The sequence below is a fragment of the Bombina bombina genome, chromosome 11 (genome assembly GCF_027579735.1).
Source record: "Bombina bombina isolate aBomBom1 chromosome 11, aBomBom1.pri, whole genome shotgun sequence".
Classification (NCBI taxonomy): domain Eukaryota; kingdom Metazoa; phylum Chordata; class Amphibia; order Anura; family Bombinatoridae; genus Bombina; species Bombina bombina.
Window position 1 is genome coordinate 8574369 of NC_069509.1, and position 22271 is coordinate 8596639.

The 22271-nt window shown below is 40.2% G+C and overlaps 2 protein-coding genes across 2 annotated transcripts in view; one reads left to right on the forward strand and one right to left on the reverse strand.

The window, feature by feature from the left end:
* PKMYT1 (protein kinase, membrane associated tyrosine/threonine 1) overlaps positions 1-6501 on the forward strand; it is a 285504-nt gene extending 279003 nt beyond the window's left edge. The window contains exons 6-7 of the mRNA XM_053694811.1: positions 5540-5629; positions 5730-6501. Of these exons, the coding sequence (XP_053550786.1) occupies positions 5540-5629; positions 5730-5910 (271 nt within the window). The 3' untranslated portion in view covers positions 5911-6501. The remainder of the gene's footprint in view (positions 1-5539; positions 5630-5729) is intronic.
* Positions 6502-7274: 773 nt separating this feature from the next.
* PAQR4 (progestin and adipoQ receptor family member 4) overlaps positions 7275-22271 on the reverse strand; it is a 157045-nt gene continuing 142048 nt past the window's right edge. The window contains exon 3 of the mRNA XM_053694812.1: positions 7275-8801. Within this exon, the coding sequence (XP_053550787.1) occupies positions 8368-8801 (434 nt within the window). The 3' untranslated portion in view covers positions 7275-8367. The remainder of the gene's footprint in view (positions 8802-22271) is intronic.

Sequence of the window (22271 nt, forward strand, 5' to 3'; positions counted from 1 at the left end):
CGGATGGCCTCTTGCCATCCGTGGACTCTTCCGCTAAGACCAGACCTTCGTTCGCAAGGTCCTTTTTTCCATCAGGATCTCAAATCCTTAAATTTAAAGGTATGGAGATTGAATGCTTGATTCTTGGTCAAAGAGGTTTCTCTGACTCTGTGATTAATACTATGTTACAGGCTCGTAAATCTGTATCCAGAGAGAGATATTATAGAGTCTGGAAGACTTATATTTCTTGGTGTCTTTCTCATCATTTTTCTTGGCATTCTTTTAGAATTCCGAGAATTTTACAGTTTCTTCAGGATGGTTTAGATAAAGGTTTATCCGCAAGTTCTTTGAAAGGACAAATCTCTGCTCTTTCTGTTCTTTTTCACAGAAAGATTGCTAATCTTCCAGATATTCATTGTTTTGTACAAGCTTTGGTTCGTATAAAACCTGTCATTAAGTCAATTTCTCCTCCTTGGAGTTTGAATTTGGTTCTGGGGGCTCTTCAAGCTCCTCCGTTTGAACCCATGCATTCATTGGACATTAAATTACTTTCTTGGAAAGTTTTGTTCCTTTGGCGATCTCTTCTGCCAGAAGAGTCTCTGAATTATCTGCTCTTTCTTGTAAGTCTCCTTTTCTGATTTTTCATCAGGATAAGGCGGTGTTGCGAACTTCTTTTGAATTTTTACCTAAGGTTGTGAATTCCAACAACATTAGTAGAGAAATTGTGGTTCCTTCATTATGTCCTAATCCTAAGAATTCTAAGGAGAAATCATTGCATTCTTTGGATGTAGTTAGAGCTTTGAAATATTATGTTGAAGCTACTAAGTCTTTCCGAAAGACTTCTAGTCTATTTGTTATCTTTTCCGGTTCTAGAAAAGGCCAGAAAGCTTCTGCCATTTCTTTGGCATCTTGGTTGAAATCTTTAATTCATCATGCCTATGTTGAGTCGGGTAAAACTCCGCCTCAAATGATTACAGCTCATTCTACTAGATCAGTTTCTACTTCCTGGGCGTTTAGGAATGAAGCTTCGGTTGATCAGATTTGCAAAGCAGCAACTTGGTCCTCTTTGCATACTTTTACTAAATTCTACCATTTTGATGTATTTTCTTCTTCTGAAGCAGTTTTTGGTAGAAAAGTACTTCAGGCAGCGGTTTCAGTTTGCATCTTCTGTTTATGTTTTTCATTAAACTTTATTTTGGGTGTGGATTATTTTCAGCAGGAATTGGCTGTCTTTATTTGATCCCTCCCTCTCTAGTGACTCTTGCGTGGAAAGATCCACATCTTGGGTAGTCATTATCCCATACGTCACTAGCTCATGGACTCTTGCTAATTACATGAAAGAAAACATAATTTATGTAAGAACTTACCTGATAAATTCATTTCTTTCATATTAGCAAGAGTCCATGAGGCCCGCCCTTTTTTGTGGTGGTTATGATTTTTTTGTATAAAGCACAATTATTCCAATTCCTTATTTTATATGCTTTCGCACTTTTTTCTTATCACCCCACTTCTTGGCTATTCGTTAAACTTAATTGTGGGTGTGGTGAGGGGTGTATATATAGGCATTTTAAGGTTTGGGAAACTTTGCCCCTCCTGGTAGGAATGTATATCCCATACGTCACTAGCTCATGGACTCTTGCTAATATGAAAGAAATGAATTTATCAGGTAAGTTCTTACATAAATTATGTTTTTTCATTTTTTGATTTCAGACAGACAATATCACAACTGTGGCATATGTCAATCAACAATAGGGTCTCGTAGTTCCTTAGCAATTAAGAAGTATCTTGAATACGTTCTTAGATGGAATTCATCTCCTGTCTATTTTCTACAATTTTAGACATTTGGGAGGTGGATTATCTTAATTTCCCAGGTACCTTCAGGTATCCTCAGGTGGAGATGGTGGATGCATTAGCAGTGTCATCTTTCCGCCTGTGTTTTTTTTCTTCCAAAGGTGATTTCCAAGATCATATTGGAACAGTGTCATGTGTTTCTGATAGCATCAGCATGGCCTCACAGGTTTGGTATGTGGATCTTGTTCGGATGTCCAGTTGCCATCCTTGGCCGCTTTCTCTTTGGCCAGCCCTCTTGTTTTAGGGGCTATTTTTCCATCAGGATCTCAAATTACTAATTTGGGGGTATGGAAATTGATTAGTGTTTAGTCATAGGGGTTTCTCTGACTCAGTTTTTATCGCTATGTTGCAGGCTTATAAGTCTGGTTCAAGGAACGTGTATTATCAGGTTTGGGAAACCTATATTTTATTTATAGTTCTCATAAATTCTCTTGGCATTCTTTTAGAATTCCAAGGATTTTACAGTTTTTCAGGATGGTTTGGCTAAGTTTGTCTGCAAATTTTTTGAAGGGACAAATCTCGGTTCTTTCTGTTTCTGGCTTTGGTTGGTATCAAGCCTGTTCATTTATTAATTTCTCCTTTTTGGAGTCTTATTTGGTTTAAAGATTTTGCAGGCTCTTTTCTTTTGAGCCTATATTTTCTTTGAAGATTATCTACTTTCTTGGAAAGTGTTGTTTCTTTTGATTATCTCTTCTGCTACAAGAGTTTCTGATTTATCAGCTCTCTCTTGTGTGTCTCATCTGAATTTTTTTTTTTCATCTAGATACGTTGTTTTGTGGACTTCTTTTTTTCCTAAGGTTGTGAATTAGAAAAAATTAGTAGAGAAATTGTTGTTCCTTCTTTGTGTCCTAATCCTAAAGAATTCTTTGAGAGTTCTTTACACCCTTTGGATGTGGTAAGAACTTTATAATTCTATATCAAGGTTACTAGGAATTCAGAAGACTTCTAGTGTATTTGTTGTTTTTCTGGTTCCAGAAAAGGTTAGGAAGCCTCTGCCATTTCTTTGGCATCCTGGTTAAAGCTTTTGTTTTTCAAGGCTTATTTTGAGGCAGGGCAGGCTCCGCCTCAAAGATTTACAGCTCATTCTACTAACTTCAGTTGCCATTTCTTAGACTTTTTCAGAATGAAGCTTAGGTTGATCAAATTTGCAAATCAGTAATTTGGTCTTCTTTGCATACTTTTATTGTTTTTACCATTTTGATGTATTTGCTTCTTCTGAAGCAGTCTTTGGTAGAAAAAGTTTTTCAGGCAGCTGTTTCAGTTTGATTCTACTGCTTTTGATTTAAGTTTTTTGAGAAAAACTTAGTTATTGTGTGGATTTAATTTCTCAGTGGAAATAGCTGTTTTATCTCTCCCTCTCTAGTGACTCTTCTGTGGAGTTCCACATCTTGGGTATTACTATCCCATACGTCACTAGCTCATGGATTCTTGCCAATTACATGAAAGAAAACATTATTTATGTAAGAACTTACCTGATAAATTAATTTTCTTTCATATTGGCAAGAGTACATGAGACCCACCCTTTTTATGGTGGTTATGATTTTTGTATAAAAACACAATTATATTTCCAGTTCCTCTGTCTGTATGCTTTTTTACTCCTTATTTTATCACCCCACAACGTGGATATTCGTTAAACTGAGTTGTGGGTGCGGTGAGGGGTGTATTTATAGGCATTATGAGGTTTGGGAAACTTTACCCCCTCCTGGTAGGATTGTATATCCCATACGTCACTAGCTCATGGACTCTTGCCAATATGAAAGAAATGAATTTATCAGGTAAGTTCTTACATAAATGGGGGGTTTTTTTTGTTTTTTTTTTTTGAGGGGATTTTCCCCTACTCTTTATTTCAACCCACATTGTCTCTACATTATATTCTGCATCATCATAAATATATTCCTTTTTGTAGGTTTAACTCCTTTTAAAGGGACACTGAACCCAAATTTTTCCTTTCATGATTCAGATAGAGCATGCAATTTTAAGCAACTTTCTAATTTACTCCTAATATCAAATTTTCTTTGTTCACTTGCTATCTTTATTTGAAAAAGAATCCATATAAGCTTCTTTTTTGGTTCAGACTCTGGACAGCACTGTTTTATTAGTGGATGAATGTATCCACCAATCAGCAAGAATAACCCAGGTTATTCACCAAAAATGGGCTGGCATCTAAACTTACATTCTTGCATTTCAAATAAAGATACCAAGAGAATGAAGAAAATTTGATAATAGGAGTAAATTAGAAAGTTGCTTAAAATTGCATGCTCTATCCGAGTCACGAAAGAAAAAATTTGGGTTCAGTGTCCCTTTAATGTGTCTTGTGTTTTTAATAGTGCGGCTCTTGCCACCACACTATAACAGGAGGGAGGGAGGTTATAGCACTGTCCATTTAAGGAGGTTGTTAAGAGGTTAATATGCATACATTTTCCTCCATTTTATTACTCCTGTCCCTCCTAAATAAAGTGTAACCCTCTAAGTTAACTGCCCAGTCATGTGAACTATCCCACCAGGTTTCAGTTATACTGATGATAATATAGTCCTTTTCTGCAACTAAGAGCTCCAGCTTCCCAATTTTACCCATCATGCTTCTTGCATTTGCTTTCATATATTTAATTCTCATGTGCTTTCTGTTGCTATTCAGTGCTTAAACATTTTAATGTGGCATTTTCTAAGTGTACTTTTGCGTGATCCAAGCTTTGAGAGATTACAGCTGTATCAGATTTGCAGACTAATCTGTCAGCTCTATTCTCTGACTCTTCCCTAGTTTTAAAGATTCTCTTAATGTGCTACCATCCTCTTCCCCCAACACACCTGCACCCATGTCATTTAGGTGCGTTACATCCTTACTGTGCAAATTGTCAGCCCAGTGCTCTAAAAAGTCAAACCCTCAGTTTTACACCATGTTTTTAGCCATGAATTAACAGACCTTAGCTCCTTCTGCCTTACTGGGTTAGCACAGGGCACTGGTAATATCTCAGAAAATACTACCTTGGAGGTCCTTGCTTTAAGCTTGCTACCTAACTCCCTGAAGTCATTGTTTAGGACTCTCCACCTCCCACTGACTCAATATGAACTGTGCCTATGGGATCAGACCCAGATCCCTCTAACAGTGTGCGCTCCACGATATGCCTAACACGAGCCCCTGAAAGACGGCAAACTGACAGATTACCCTATAAACGACCAGTATATGTCTTGTGCCCAGACCTGTACGCCCTTCTTCCATGACTGGATTTTTAGCCAGAACAGCAAATCGTTTGGGGTGCACCTGGCCTGTCTCTTCTGCTTACTTCTGCTTTCCCTTGTGTGATCCAGCTACTTGCTTGAGTATCCCCCTGTGAATCAACTCAAGCCCCACTGCTAGAAGCATGAACAGCCTGTTCAGTTATATCAATTTCTCTTTCAAGTGTTTGAATATCACAAAGTGTTGCAATTCCTTCTTCCAGAACTGTAATATAAGTTTCTAGAGAGTCAATATGCTCACACTTATAAAGGTTTAAACTTGTACATATATAAGGGTTATATTTACCTTTGGTTACTGTAAGTGAGCAGCTGGAAAACAAAAAGGAGTTAAAAAAAACTCAATTTAATAGGACACTGAGCAGCCACTTCTGAGTTTAAATGTTTTTGATTCAGATGATCATTCACAGGGAGGGATTTTATGAGTATGTTGTGCTAGCAGTATTTGTAATGTGCCTCTTTTTTTTTTTTGTTTTAGCACTAGACGTTCACCTGAACTCTCAAGACCGTCACTGGGCAGTACCTCCACTCCACGCAACCTGTCTCCAGACTTCAGCATCAGGAGGAGGTGGGTACCAAGTTTCTTCAGTCTCACAGAGAACATGCATTTCTGACCATGTCCCTGATCTTGCCTTACTTGTATTTGTGATCTGTTTGTTTATCCACAGGTCTGTGCTAGCACTTACCCCAAATGTGAGCCGTATCAGCCAGGACTCCCCATGCAGTGTCAAGTCTGTAAGTCCTGCAAGTAGCCACAGCTCCTCTGGGTTCATTGATGCTGATGCTCCTCGTTCCTCTTTTATGCCCCGCAATCTTCTAAGCATGTTTGATGATGCAACTGTTGAGTGAAACACCCTTTAGGATGTCAGTGCTGCTGTCATCCAGTTTATATAGGCGGGGTCCTAAAGCTCCCTTGACCCCTTCAAGATGAAAAGCTTCCCAAGATCTTGAATATAAAGTGCAACTTGCTTCTACCACTCACTGCTGTTATGTATGTGTCTGGTAAAGAAGTGATCTGTTGCATGTTCTACCATTCATAATGATCTGTTACCTGCCCTACCTGATGGTGCAGAGAGGGGCAAAGAAGAAGAGCTGTTCCTGGGTCAAGATGTGCCAGACTTAGGATTGGAGATGGTATCCCCTGGTGGTTTTGGTGTTTTTATACTTGAGGAATTTGTTTTAGCTGCACAAGATGTGACAGCGTTTTTGTTTTTTTGTGAGCTACTGATGCTCCCTTATATAAAAGGTGTCAATTAACCGAAGTCCATAAAGGACGTATTTTATTTTTATAGTTAGTGACACTTTTTCATTTCATGGATACATTATCCCGTGTAAGGGGCATTTTATATCTAAGACAAATCTATTCATACAATGATATAATTCTTTACAACAGTAGTAAACAAATTCTGTACTTGTTATTAAATTCTCTCTGGTGCCTTAGTTGTGTGTATTGTCATGTTTCTTGCTGTCAGCATCCAGTGTTCTTCCCAGGACCTTTTTTAGTGGTTGCACCACCCAGCTACAATTTTAGCCAATATTAAAAATGTTTAATCTTACTGCACATATTATCAAATACATTTTTAAATTATGCAATTAATTTGTTCTTTGGATAGCACAAAATGATAGAACAGAAAATATTACACTGCCCCCACCTGGCTACTTCATAATGCCACCCAGCACACACCTTCTCAAAGTGAGATGCTTCCAGAATACGGTGTTGTATGTAAATACCATGCAAGATTCTTTGTGACAGTGGGTTGAGGAAGCAATGTCAGATTTACCTGATTCATAGTCTTGAGTCCAGCCGTTATGACTGGTTTTTTTATGTAACATTAAATCTTCAGGGGTTACCTTGCTAGCCACTGCACATGTATTGTGCTTTGTGTTATTTACTAATAATATAGTGGCTGTGACTGAATCATACAGATTCCATTTGTGATGGTCATTGATTGGGTAACAGCATCTGTGTGAAACATAACCTCAGCAATTCATTACATCACTGTCTGTTTCATGGGTTTGTAATATGACTGAACAACACTAACCTTACATTATGAATTTATACATTACACATTCACCAAAGGCATCTTCATTCATCATGAGCTGCGGCTAGAGCTGAGGTTTAGTACCTGCGATTGCACATGGCCAGCCTTTAAACTAAATGTAGAGCATGTCTGCTGAACATGTGTGTACACTAACAGACACAACACACTGAACAGATTTCTTGTTTTATTGCATCAGTAATACTGGCCTTGTGCAGACCCCTGGGACATATACCACCACCCTGCTTATCTGCAAGGGCTAAGTATAAGCTTATGAGCCTTGGCTCAGGAAGCCCAAGACGGCTATAGTTAACTCTTCAGTTCCCAGAAGGGCTGCATGTTGTATAGACATTAATATTATCACATACTGAAATGCTCAAGACCCTGTACACTTAGGCCACTTGATAATTAGCATAGGGTCACTAGTGATGTAGCTAGGATTACACCACAGACTTCATCGTTTAATTTGAGTGTAAAACTGACACATGTGGGGAAAATGTAAAAATATTTTTGAAATGTAACCACTTTGCAGAAATGTGACCAGTTATTGGTCGCGATTGTAGGACGTAACCTGGCACAGAGGGTCACTGCGGTGCAGGCTTGTGGGCCTTAATATTTATAACTCCACCAGTTTGCAACAGTCACTCAGCTGGGGTGGGGCGACTTGAACAGATGCCTATTTAATAGTTATGGCCCTATGTGTAAACAACTTGACAAATTCCCTCCACACCCCGTAAGTTATATGAAGCTGTTCTGCCAGAGGCTTTTATTGTTGGCATGACTATCCCAAAGCAGAAACTCCTGGCCATCTGTATATTAAATTTAAAAAAAACTAGATTTGAGGTAAAGAAATTCCTGCTGCCAATGCAGCTTGGCGAATCTTGTGCCCATTATAAAGAGAGCTATGTCCATAATACTGTGCGGTAATATAAATACACTTCTTTTGGCTAATGGTTTAAATGTATTACAATATCTACTTTCCAGTATCACTGGACCTTCTTGGTCATACCTTGCACTCACATGCCCCCTCTTTGCCCAATATCACACATGCCTGCTATCACTATACTTATTTTGTAACAAGGGCAGAGGTTTAGATTTCTGCTAAAAATATCTCCTGGTGGGAGCCTTGAGGGTGAGATCTGCTAAGGCTAGAAGATGTAACAGCAGCTTTACAAGGTTCAAGAGGAAATCCTCTAACAAGCCAATACTTTACTCCTAAATCTGCCACTACCATATATGTTTGTATATCCCTAGTAGCTATCAACCCTCACTCCAGAGGGCAAGAGTAATTGCTGATCCATATCAGGTCGGCCGATACGCCCCAGTGTAAGTACAAGATGCTGACTACTACTAGAATGTGCATGATTTGGTGACTGTTGCACCAGTAGTCAAATTTGCCTGGCCTTAATCTCTCAGGTAGTCGGGAGACGTTAATGATGCCCCCAAACAATGCCAGGCCATCCATGAGGAGGTAGCAACGCAGAGATGATGGGTGCCCAGATCCCAACCCTACCCAGCGTAAATAAAAAAATAAAAAACGGAATGCAGCCTGCCAGGCAAATGAGCAGAGACGGCTAACGTTGCTGTGTGCGGTGACGGCACAGAAGATCACGTAGCTGGAAAGAGCTGAATATGCCAGGAGAGAGAGGCTGCGTGTTGATGGGTAGCACAGCAGGGTACAGTAGATGATTGGCAAGGCACCTGTGAGAAGAAAATATGGTAATCCAACTTTATAGATCAGATGAGGCTGAATAGGCTTTTTATTTTAACAGAATTATGGTCGTGTGAGTATATGTATGTCTAGTCCCACTATAATGCTAATTTCTCAAATGTTAGTAACAGGTAAACAGTACACAGATAAATAAGTCACTAGCTTATGAGATATTAAAAAAAAATAAGTTAACTTGAAATATTCCAAATTTTAATTTTGGGTATCAATGAGGTATTAAACAATGCTCCTCAAGGAGAAATTAAATTTAAAAAAATTATGCTTACCTGATAAATGTATTTATTTCTTGACACGGTGAATCCACGGATCATCTAATTACTATTGGGAATATCACTCCTGCCCAGCAGGAGGTGGCAAAGAGCACCACAGCAAAGCTGTTAAATATCACCTCCCTTTCCTCCAACCCCAGTCATTCGACCGAAGCAAGGAGAGAAAGGAAACAACAAGGTGCAGAGGTGTCTGAAGTTTATAACAAAAAAAAAACTGTCTTTAAGAAACCAGGGCGGGCCGTGGACTCACCGTTTTAAGAAATAAATTTATCAGGTAAGCATAAATTTTGTTTTCTTTCTAATGACACAGTGAGTCAACGGATCATCTAATTACTATTGGGAATCAATCCCCAAGCTAGAGGACACAGATGATAAGGGAGGGACAAGACAGGGAACCTAAACGGAAGGCACCACTACTTGAACCTTTCTCCCAAAAGAAGCCGAGGTAAACGTATCAAATTTATAGAATTTTGAAAAAGTGTGAAGAGAGGACCAAGTTGCAGCCTTGCAAATCTGTTCCTCAGAAGCTTCATTTTTGAATTCCAGAAAGACAAAACAGCCCTCGTAGAATGAGCTGTAACTCTCTCAGGAGGCTGCTGTTCAGCAGTTTCATAGGCCAATCGAATTATACTCTTCAACCACAAAGAAAGAGAAGTCGCCGTAGCTTTCTGACCCTTACGTTTCCCCGAGAAAACAACAAACAGTGCCGAACACTGGCGAAACTCCTTAGTCGCTTGTAAAGAGAATTTCAACGCAAGCACCACATCTAGGTTTTGCAGCAGACACTCTTTATGGGAGGAAGGGTGAGGACATAAAGAAGGAACAACAATTTCTTGATTAATGTTCCTATCCGAAACAACCTTAGGAAGGAAACCCAACTTAGTACGCAGAACTACCTTATCAGAATGAAAAATAAGATAAGGGTATTCATATTGCAACGCTGAGAGTTCTGTGACTCTGCGGGCAGAAGAAATTGCAACAAGAAACAAAACTTTCTAAGATAATAACTTAATATCTAGGGAATGATTCTGACTAAGGCCTGACAAAAGGATTGCATGTCCGGTATATCCGCCAAACGTTTATGTAACAAAATAGACAAGGCAGATATTTGACCCTTCAAAGAACTTGCCGATAATCCCTTCTCCAAACCCTCTTGGAGAAAAGACAAAATTCTAGGAATTCAAACTCTACTCCAAGAGTAGCCTCTGGATTCACACCAATGCAGATATTTACGCCATATCTTGTAGTAAATCTTCCTGGTAACAGGCTTCCGAGCCTGAATCATGGTCTCAATGACCAACTCAGAAAAACCACGCTTAGATAAAATTAAGCGTTCAATCTCCAAGCAGTTAGCTTCAGAGAAACTAGATATGTGTGAAGGAAGAGCCCTTGAACTAGAAGGTCATTCCTAAGCGGAAGTCTCCAAGGAGGGAGAGATGACATCTCCACCAGGTCTGCATACTAGATCCTGCAAGGCCACGCCGGAACAATGAGGATCACTGACGCCCTCTCCTGTTTGATTCGGGCAATGACCCGAGGAAGAAGAGCGAACGGAGGGAATAGGTATGCAAGACTGAAATTCCAAGGACCACCAGCGCATCTATCAGTACATCCTGAGGATCCCTTGACCTCGACCCGTACCTCAGAAGCTTGGCATTCTGACGAGATCCTATGAGATCCAGATCTGGCTGTCCCCATTTGAGAATCAAGCTTGAAAACACTTCCGGGTGGAGTTCCCACTCCCCCGGGTGAAAGGTCTGTCTGCTCAGAAAATCTGCTTCCCAATTGTCCACTCCTGGGATGTGGATCGCAGATAGACAGCAGTTGTGGGTTTCCGCCCACCGAATAACCTTGGCTACCTCTGTCATGGCCAAGGAACTCAGAGTTTCCCCCTGATGGTTGATATAAGCCACCAAAGTTATGTTGTCTGACTGGAACCTGATAAACTGGGCCAAAGCTAACTGAGGCCAGGCTAGAAGAGCATTAAAGATTGCCCTCAGCTCCAGAATGTTTATGGGGAGAACAGACTCCTCTCGAGTCCATGTCCCCTGAGCCTTTAGGGAGCCCCAGACTGCTCCCCATCCCAGCAGGCTGGCGTCTGTTGTCACAATCACCCAGGTGTGTTTGCAAAAGCAGATTCCCTGGGAGAGGTGATCCTGAGACACCCACCAAAGAAGAGAATCTCTTGTTGCCTGATCTAACTATAATCGCGGAGACAGATCCGCATAATCCCTGTTCCATTGATTTAGCATGCATAACTGCAGAGGTCTGAGGTGGAAACGGGCAAATGGAATGATGTCCATGGCAGCTACCATCAGACCGATTACCTACATACATTGAGCCACTGACGGCCGAGGAGAGGACTGAAGGGCCAGACAGGAGTCTAAGGTCTTTGATATTCTGACCTCTGTTAGAAATATTTTCATTGATAGGGAATATATTATGGTTCCCAAGAATACTACTCTTGTAGCCGGAATTAAGGAACTCTTTCCTAGATTCACATTCCATCCGTGAGATTGCAGGAAAGATAACAACATCTCTGTGTGGGAGTTTGCTTGTTGAAAGGATGGCGCCTGAACCAGGATGTCGTCCTGATAAGGCGCCACTGCAACCAGAGCACCCCCAATAGAGATCCCAGGACCTTTGAAAAAATTCTCGGAGCTGTGGCAAGTCTGAATGGAAGAGCCACAAACTGGAAGTGTATGTCTAGAAATGCGAACCTCAGAAATTTGTGATGTTCCTTGTGTATGGGAACATGAAGGTACGCATCCTTTAAATCTATCGTTGTCATGAATTGACCCTCTTGAACCAAGGGAAGAATAGAACGAATAGTCTCCATCTTGAAGGACGTTACTCTGAGGAACTTATTTAGACTTTTGAGGTCTAGAATTGGTCTGAAAGTTCCCTCTTTTTTGGGCACCATGAACAGATTGGAATAAAAACTCAGACCCTGTTCCTGTATTGGAACAGGAACTATCACTCCCAGAGGGGAAAGGTCTTGAACTCTAGCTTGTATCCCTGGGACACGATGTCCACTGCCCAGGGATCCTGAACATCCCAAACCCACGCCTGAGCAAAGAAAGAAGGTCTGCCCCCCCCCCCTTCCCACAAGATCCGGTCCCGGATCGGTGGCAGTCCCTTTATGCTGACTTTGTCAGTAGCGGGCTTCTTAGATTGCTTTCCCTTGTTCCAAGACTGGTTGGACCTCCAGGAAGGCTTACCCTTGAAATTTCGAAAGGAACGACAATTACTGATGTCCCTTCTGCTTATTCCTCTTATCCTGAGGGAGGAAATGGCCCTTTCCACCCGTAATGTCGGAAATAATCTCCGCCAATCCTGGCCCAAACAAGGTCTTACCCTTGTAAGGAATCGCCAAAAGCTTAAACTTAAATGACACATCCGCAGACCAGGATTTTAACCATAAGACTCTGCGGCCAGTATGGCCAAACCAGAAGTTTTAGCTCCCAGCTTGATAACCTGTAGGGAAGCATCAGTAATAAAGGAATTGGCCAACTTAAGGGCCTTGATTCTATCCTGTATCTCTTCAAGGGGAGTGTCTGTCTGAACAGAATCGGACAACGCATCAAACCAGTATGCCACCGCACTAGTGACGGTAGCAATACACACTGCAGGTTGCCTACATCTTTTTGAGCAACCCATCTAACTTCTTATCCATAGGATCTTTAAAGGAACAACTATCCTCTATGGGAATAGTGGTTCTCTTGGCTAAAGTGGAAATTGCCCCTTCCACCTTGGGGACCGTCTGCCAAGACTCCTTGATAGTCTGCGATATGAAACATCTTTTTAAAAATAGGGGATGGAGAAAAAGAGATACCCGGTCTCTCCCATTCCCTAGCAATAATCTCTGTAGCCCGATCTGGTACAGGAAAAACCTCCACCATGGAAGGTACATCAAAATACTTGTTTAGCTTGCTAGACTTCTTAGGATTGACTACGACCGTAGTGTCGGAGTCCTCCAAGATAGCCAAAACCACCTTAAGTAATAAACTGAGGTGTTCCAGCTTAAACCTGAAGGATACAACTTCAGCATCAGAAGGAGTTACACTGTCTGAGTCTGAGATTTCACCCTCAGATGCTACCGAAGTATCTTCCTCCTCACACTTGTGGGAGGGAACATTAGCAATAGCCACGACTGTCAGAAACCTTACTCACTGATTCTTTGTTTCCTTTTGCGCTTTCCCTGCAGCATGGGAAAAGCAGACAACGCATCAGATACCACAGAGGACATGAGGCTAGCGATGTCTTTCAACGTAACTCCAGGCGGAGTTGGAGAGGAGGTGCAGGGCACTGCATGTGTGGGCGATACTTGGGACACTTGAGAAAGCTGCAGCATATATTGAACATTGTCATTAGACTCCTGGACAGCATCTGCCTTAGACAATGTTGCTCAGAAAAAAGTATCCCTGTAATTCAAAATTCTCTCAATACATGAGGAACAGAAAGGGATTGGTGGTTCCACATTGGCATCAAAACATAAAGAACAAGTAACATTTTGCAGGGCCTCTTGGTCCATCTTAACTCACAATGGAACAAATTACCCCTGCTGACACCGGATAGAATTTCCCTTTAGTAGAAGCAATCCGGAACTAGTCTTAAAGTACAGTGAAAAGCTGTCCGGTCTAACAACGCTGTATAAGCATTTATCTTGCGCTTCCCTGCGTCTGACTCTAACTGATCTAGTCACCCATCCGATCAGGAAGTGAAGGAGGAAAAAGACGTGCACCAGCAATTGCCGCCTCAGCTAGCCCCGACCATCGTGGGCGTCTAAAAAAAAAAAATTAACCTCCCGGTCGGCAAAATGTTTCTTAAAGTCAAGCCGCCGGGAGAAGTAAACACCAAACATGAGCCTTATTTAAACTCCTCAGCCGCAGTGCCTGCCATAACGAATACTGCCTTATGTAAATATGTTACCCCAAACATATAGGGGAAATTCTGTGTCCCAGTTATTAATGGAAATAAAGTGCCCAATTTTTCCTGCATTTAAGCCCAGAAAAAATAAACTCAGCTCTTACCTCATAGATCTACAAGGCAGCTCACTAGGTTTGAGAGGTCCTCTCCCTCACATGGACCTGTGGAAAAAGATTCAGTATTAGGGCAGCATTAACTACATGGGAGAGGCGCAGCGAGGATTGTACCCCACAAGTTCCCATTGCTTAAAAGCCACCACTGCTCTACTGAAGAGACTGATATGGACTACGGCTACACCCTAGGACAGCAGAATAATCTTGCACTGCTGAAAAATAACAAAATCTTGCTTGAAGAATCTTCTTTCTAACACCTAAACTTTACAACTTCCTTGCTCTAACATAGGCAAAGAGAATGACTGGGGTTGGAGGGTAAGGGAGTGGTATTTAACAGCTTTGCTGTGGTGCTCTTTGACGCCTCCTGCTGGGCAGGAGTGATATTCCCATTAGTAATTAGATAATCCATGGACTCACTGTGTCATTAGAAAGAAAAAGCAACCAACTTGTTTTCTCTCTAAATGAGTACTTAGAAATTGCCTGTGTAACTTCTATCTACAGTAAATGAAGAGAGCTGCCATGATAGGAACATTATCACGTTTTACTGTTGCTCCCTGTCACATGATTTTTGCAGCAGAGCATGGGCAAGAAACTGACTTCCTGTTAGAGCATGTGTATCCTGTGAAGCCAGCTCAGCAGTACATTTTGTTTGTTCTTTACCACATCTTCTGATAGGCAGTTTTAGTTAATGAGTACCTCTGTAAATAATAATCCTAATGGTAGCTGGAATCAGAATATTATTACAAAAAAAGGGCAATCATTTTCTGTAGTAGTACATATTTTAAATTGCCTTTAGGAAAAGGTGGTATTTGTACATAAGTGGTTTGTTTACCCCCTCTTCTGAAAGGCAGTTTAAGGTAATGACTACTCCTGTAAATAGTAATTTCGTTCATGTAAGTGGCAAGAGTCCATGAGCTAGTGACGTATGGGATATACATTCCTTCCAGGAGGGGGCAAAGTTTCCAAAACCTCAAAATGCCTATAAATACACCTCAGCTTTACAAACTTTGCCTTCGTTGGAGGATGGTGAAGCAAGTTGTGCTTGATTTTCTTCTGTGAAAGGCACTTCTAAGCATTTTGAAGCCCAATTCCTCTCAAAGTACAGTGTTTGTCTGAGGGATGTAAAGGGAGTATTCACCTATTTGAAATCTATTCTAAGGATCTATGTAAATTCGGTCGTGGGGATTCATCTGCCACCTCCCTTTTCAGATTGACATTATACTCTACTGTTACCTCTGCTGATATGTTTCAGTACTGGTTTGGCTGTATGTGGATGGGTGTCTTCAGGTAAGTATATATCTTTTTTTTTTTTAAGACACTATCAGCTATGTTTAGCTCTTTATATTTTAAAGTTTTAATATATATTGTATATATTTGCCATAAGTTTCAGCATGGAAACTATGTTTATGGGAGGAATTTAGAAAAAATGTTTTTTACCTGGGGTTCCAGCTTGTTGTAACTTCAAACTTGTTTTTTTAAATTTTCGCGGGCAAATTAGGCTTGTGATGACGCAAAATGATTCTATTTATTGCGTCATTCTTGGCGCAAATATTTTTGGGGCGCAGGTTGCGTTTGTTGTGACGTGAGTCACGTCATTTCTTGCATCTTTGTTGACGGAAATTTTTTGGGCGTGAAGTCGCGCCTGTTATGACGCAAGTCGCGTCATTTCCTGTTAACTTTGGTGCCAAAAGTTTTTTTTTCTCTGCATTAGCGTCACCAGTGTTTGCGTCATCCTTGGCGCCAAAAAATTTGTTATATTAAGTCTCTCCCTCTTTTGCTCTCTGCTCTCATTTGGAGGGCTATGATGTTTGCTTCTGATCTTTTTCGTATAAGAATTTTATCATAAGCATTTTTCCCATTCCTGAAACTGCTATTTTGTTTTATTTTTTCTACATTTTGCAAGATGTCTCAAACTGATCCTGCCTTTGATGTTACTGTAGGAACCAAGTTGCCTGAAAACAATTCTACCAAAGCTAAGTGTTTATGTTGTAAATTAGCTGATCTTACTTCTTCAGCTCAAATATGTGGCACTTGTTATGAAAAATTATTACATGCTGGTAATGTTTCTATAAATACAAATACATCTACTGTTAAACCTTCACAGTCTAATGTACATGATATCCCTGTAGATATAAAAGATTATATTGCTGCAGCCATAGAGAAGGCTAAGACTGCTATTCCGCCTTTAAATAAACGTAAAAGGTCTCTCCTAACCTCATAAATCTGATGAAGTTTGTATTGATCAACAGCATACTGAAGTATCTTCTGCTGATGAGGATTTCTCTGGCTCAGAGGATCCTACTTCAGAGACTGAAATTGATAAATCAACTTTCTTTCATGTAATTGGCAAGAGTCCATGAGCTAGTGACGTATGGGATATACATTCCTACCAGGAGGGGCAAAGTTTCCCAAACCTCAAAATACCTATAAATACACCCCTCACCACACCCACAATTCAGTTTTACAAACTTTGCCTCCCATAGAGGTGGTGAAGTAAGTTTGTGCTAGATTTCTAAGTTGATATGCGCTTCACAGCAGGCTGAAGCCCAGTTTTCCTCTCAGAGTGCAGTGCATGTCAGAGGGATGTGAAGAGAGTATTGCCTATTTAAATGCCATGGTCTTCCTCTAGGGGATCTATTTCATAGGTTCTCTGTTATCGGTCGTAGAGATTTCTTCTCCTACCTCCCTTTTCAGATCGACGATATACTCTTATATACCATTACCTCTACTGATTCTCGTTTCAGTACTGGTTTGGCTATCTACTATATGTAGATGAGTGTCTTAGGGTAAGTAAGTCTTATTTTATTCATGACACTCTAAGCTATGGTTCGGCACTTTATATGTAAAGTTCTAAATATGTTTTAAACTTATATTTGCCATGATTCAGGATAATCAGTATTCCTTCTTTCAGACTGTCAGTTTAATTTTTTTGGGAAAATGCATATGAATAGATATTTTTCTTACCTTAAAAATTTCAATTTCAATTTGACTTTTTTCTTCTAAATTGCGGGCTGTTAGGCTCGCGAGTGCAGAAAATGCTTCCATTTATTGCGTCATTTTTGGCGCAAGACTTTTTTGGCACAAAAATGTTGTCATTTCCGGCGTCATAGTTGATGCCGGAAGTTTTTACATGGTTGCGTAATTTTTTGACGCATGTGTGTTACAGACGTTTTTTGGCGCCAAAAAATGTGAGCGTCATACTTGGCGCCAAAAATGTGGGCGTCATTCTTGGCGCCAGTTTTTTTCACATTATTTCAGTCTCACTTTTTTGTTGCTTCTGGTTGCTAGAGGCTTGTTTATTTTGCATTCTTTCCCATTCCTGAAACTGTCATTTAAGGAATTTGATAATTTTGCTTTATATGATGTTTTTTCTATTACATATTGCAAGATGTCACTACCTGACCCTGGATCAGAATCTACTTCTGGAAAGACGCTGCCTGATGTTGGTTCTACCAAAGCTAAGTGCATTTGTTGTAAACTTTTGGTAACTGTTCCTCCGGCTGTAGTTTGTGTTAGTTGTCATGATAAACTTTCTAACGCAGATAATGTTTCCATTAGTAATAATCCATTACCTGTTGTTGTTCCTTCAACATCTAATGTTCAGGATGTTCCTGTTAATGTAAGAGAATTTGTTTCTAATTCTATTCGGAAGGCTCTGTCTGTTATTCCTCCTTCTAGTAAACGTAAAAGGTCTTTTAAAACTTCTCATATTTCAGATGAATTTTTAAATGACCGCCATCATTCTGACTTATCTATTTCTGATGAGGATCTATCTGGTTCAGAAGATTCTGCCTCAGATATTGACACTGATAAATCTTCATATTTATTTAAGATGGAGTTTATTCGTTCTTTACTTAAAGAAGTGTTAATTGCATTAGATATGGAGGAGTCTAGTCCTCTTGATATTAAAACTAATAAGCGTTTAAATTCAGTTTTTAAACCTCATGTAGTGATTCCAGAAGTTTTTCCAGTTCCTGATGCTATTTCAGAAGTAATTTCTAGGGAATGGAATAGTCTGGGTACTTCATTTACTCCTTCACCAAGGTTTAAGAAATTGTACCCTTTGCCATCTGATAGATTAGAGTTTTGGGAGAAAATCCCCAAAGTTGATGGGGCTATCTCTACTCTTGCTAAACGTACTACTATTCCTACAGCAGATAGTACTTCTTTTAAGGATCCTTTAGATAGGAAGCTTGAATCCTTTCTAAGGAAGGCTTATTTATGTTCAGGTAATCTTCTTAGACCTGCTATTTCTTTGGCTGATGTTGCTGCAGCTTCCACTTTCTGGTTAGAGGCTTTAGCGCAACAAGTGTCAGACCATAATGCTTATAGCATTGTTAAACTTCTTCAACATGCTAATAACTTTGTTTGTGATGCCATTTTTGATATAATTAGAATTGATGTCAGGTATATGTCTTTAGCTATTTTAGCTAGAAGAGCTTTATGGCTTAAGTCTTGGAATGCAGATATGAAGTCAATGTTGCTTTCTCTTTTTTTCCAAGGTAATAAACTATTTGGTTCTCAGTTGGATTCAATAATTTCAACTGTTACTGGGGGGAAGGGAGCCTTTTTGCCTCAGGACAAAAAATCTAAAGGTAAATATAGGGCTGCTATTCGTTTTTTGGTTCCTTTCGTCAGAATAAGGAACAGAAGCCTGACCCTTCCCCTAAAGGAACAGTTTCTGTTTGGAAACCTTCTCCAGTCTGGAATAAATCCAAGCCTTTTAGAAAATCAAAACCAGCTCCTAAATCCGCATGAAGGTGCGGCCCTCATTCCAGCACAGCTGGTAGGGGGCAGATTACGATTTTTCAAAGATGTTTGAAATCAATTCGATTCACAGTCTTTGGATTCAGAACATTGTTTCACAAGGGTACAGGATAGGTTTCAAGGTAAGACCGCCTGTGAGAAGATTTTTTCTCTCACGCATTCCAGTAAACCCAGTAAAGGCTCAGGCCTTTCTGAAATGTGTTTCAGACCTAGAGTCGGCTGGGGTAATTGTGCCAGCTCCAGTTCTGGAACGAGGTCTGGGGTTTTACTCAAATCTGTTCATTGTTCCAAAGAAGGAGAATTCCTTCAGACCAGTTCTGGATCTAAAAATATTGAATCGTTATGTAAGAATACCAACATTCAAAATGGTAACTATAAGGACTATTCTGCCTTTTGTTCAGCAAGGGCATTATATGTCTACAATAGACTTACAGGATGCGTATCTTCATATTCCAATTCATCCAGATCACTATCAGTTCCTGAGATTCTCTTTTCTAGACAAGCATTACCAGTTTGTTGCTCTTCCGTTTGGCCTAGCAACAGCTCCAAGGATCTTTTCAAAGGTCCTCGGTGCCCTTCTCTCTGTAATCAGAGAACAGGGTATTGCGGTATTTCCTTATTTGGACGATATCTTGGTTCTTGCTCGGTCTTTACATTCTGCAGAATCTCATACAAATCAAAAAAAAAAGAGACGTCTGAAATTGATTTCAGCTTGTCGAAACCTTCAGTCTCAATCATTCCCTTCGGTAGCTTTGTGCATGGAAATTCTAGGTCTCATGAATGCTCGTTTTCACTTGAGACCTCTCCAGCTTTGTATGCTGAACCTATGGTGCAGGGATTATACAAAGATATCACAATTAATATCTTTAAATCCCAATGTTCGATCTTCTCTGACTTGGTGGTTGAATCACCATCGTTTAGTTCAAGGGGCCTCTTTTGTTCGTCCAACCTGGACTGTGATCTCAACATATGCGAGTCTTTCAGGTTGGGGAGCTGTATGGGGATCTCTGACAGCGCAGGGGGTTTGGGAATCTCAGGAGGCGAGATTACCAATCAAAATTTTTGAACTCCGTGCGATTTTCAGAGCTCTTCAGTTCTGGCCTCTTCTGAAGAGAGAATCGTTTATTTGTTTTCTGACAGACAATGTCACAACCATGGCGTATGTCAATCATCAAGGTGGGACTCGCAGTCCTCAGGCTATGAAAGAAGTATCTTGGATACTTGTATGGGCGGAATCCAGCTCCTGTCTAATCTCTGCGGTTCACATCCCAGGTATAGACAATTGGGAAGCGGATTATCTCAGTCGCTAGACGTTACATCCGGGCGAATGGTCTCTTCACCCAGAGGTATTTCTTCAGATTGTTCAAATCTGGGGTCTTCCAGAAATAGATCTGATGGCTTCTCATCTAAACAAGAAACTTCCCAAGTATCTGTCCAGATCCAGGGATCCTCAGGCGGAAGCGGTGGATGCGTTGTCACTTCCTTTTAATTATCAACCTGCTTATATCTTTCCGCCTCTAGTTCTTCTTCCAAAAGTGATTTCCAAAATCCTATTGGAGCATTCGTTTGTACTACTGGTGGCTCCAGCATGGCCTCACAGGTTTTGGTATGCGGATCTCATTCGGATGGCCAGTTGCCAACCTTGGACACTTCCGTTAAGGCCAGACCTTCTATCTCAAGGCCCATTTTTCCATCAGGATCTCAAATCCGTAAATTTGAAGGTATGGAGATTGAACGCTTGATACTTAGTCATAGAGGTTTCTCTGACTCAGTGATTAATACTATGTTACAGGCTCGTAAATCTGTGTCTAGAAAGATTTATTACCGAGTCTGGAAGACTTACATTTCTTGGTGTTCTCATAAATTCTCTTGGCATTCTTTTAGAAATCCTAGAATTTTACAGTTCCTTCAGGATGGTTTGGATAAGGGTTTGTCTGCAAGTTCCTTGAAAGGACAAATCTCTGCTCTTTCTGTTCTTTTTCACAGAAAGATTGCTAATCATCCTGATATTCATTGTTTTGTACAGGCTTTGGTTCGTATCAAGCCTGTCATTAAGTCAATCTCTCCTCCTTGGAGTCTTAATTTGGTTTTGAGGGCTTTACAGGCTCCTCCGTTTGAGCCTATGCATTCTCTGGATATTAAATTACTTTCTTGGAAAGTTTTGTTCCTTTTGGCCATCTCTTCTGCTAGAAGAGTTTCTGAGTTATCTGCTCTTTCTTGTGAATCTCCTTTTCTGATTTTTCATCAGGATAAGGCGGTGTTGCGGACTTCATTTAAATTTTGACCTAAAGTTGTGAGTTCTAACAACATTAGTAGAGAAATTGTTGTCCCTTCATTGTGTCCTAATCCTAAGAATTCTCTGGAGAGATCTTTACATTCTTTGGATGTAGTAAGAGCTTTGAAATATTATGTTGAAGCTACTAAAGATTTTAGAAAGACTTCTAGTCTATTTGTTATCTTTTCTGGTTCCAGGAAAGGTCAGAAGGCTTCTGCCATTTCTTTGGCGTCTTGGTTAAAATCTTTGATTTATCATGCTTATGTAGAGTCGGGTAAATCCCCGCCTCAAAGGATTACAGCTCATTCTACTAGGTCAGTTTCTACTTCCTGGGCTTTTAGGAATGAAGCTTCTGTTGATCAGATTTGCAAAGCAGCAACTTTTACTAAATTCTACCATTTTGATGTTTTTTCTTCTTCAGAAGCAGTTTTTGGTAGAAAAGTACTTCAGGCAGCTGTTTCAGTTTGATTCTGCTTATTATTTCAATTTTTTGATTTGGGTTGTGGATTATATTTTCAGCGGAATTGGCTGTCTTTATTTTATCCCTCCCTCTCTAGTGACTCTTGCATGGAAGTTCCACATCTTGGGTATCTGCTATCCCATATGTCACTAGCTCATGGACTCTTGCCAATTACATGAAAGAAAACATAATTTATGTAAGAACTTACCTGATAAGTCCATTTCTTTCATATTGGCAAGAGTCCATGAGGCCCACCCTTTTTTGTGGTGGTTATGATTTTTTTTGTATAAAGCACAATTATTCCAATTCCTTGTTTGATGCTTTCGCTCCTTTCTTATCACCCCACTTCTTGGCTATTCGTTAAACTGAATTGTGGGTGTGGTGAGGGGTGTATTTATAGGCATTTTGAGGTTTGGGAAACTTTGCCCCTCCTGGTAGGAATGTATATCCCATACGTCACTAGCTCATGGACTCTTGCCAATATGAAAGAAATGAACTTATCAGGTAAGTTCTTACATAAATTATGTTTTTCTTTATAAGATTTTATATATTCGTTCTTTGTTAAAGGAAGTTTTGTTTACTTTGGGTATTGAGGAATCTAGTCCTCATGATAACAAGAATAGCAAAAG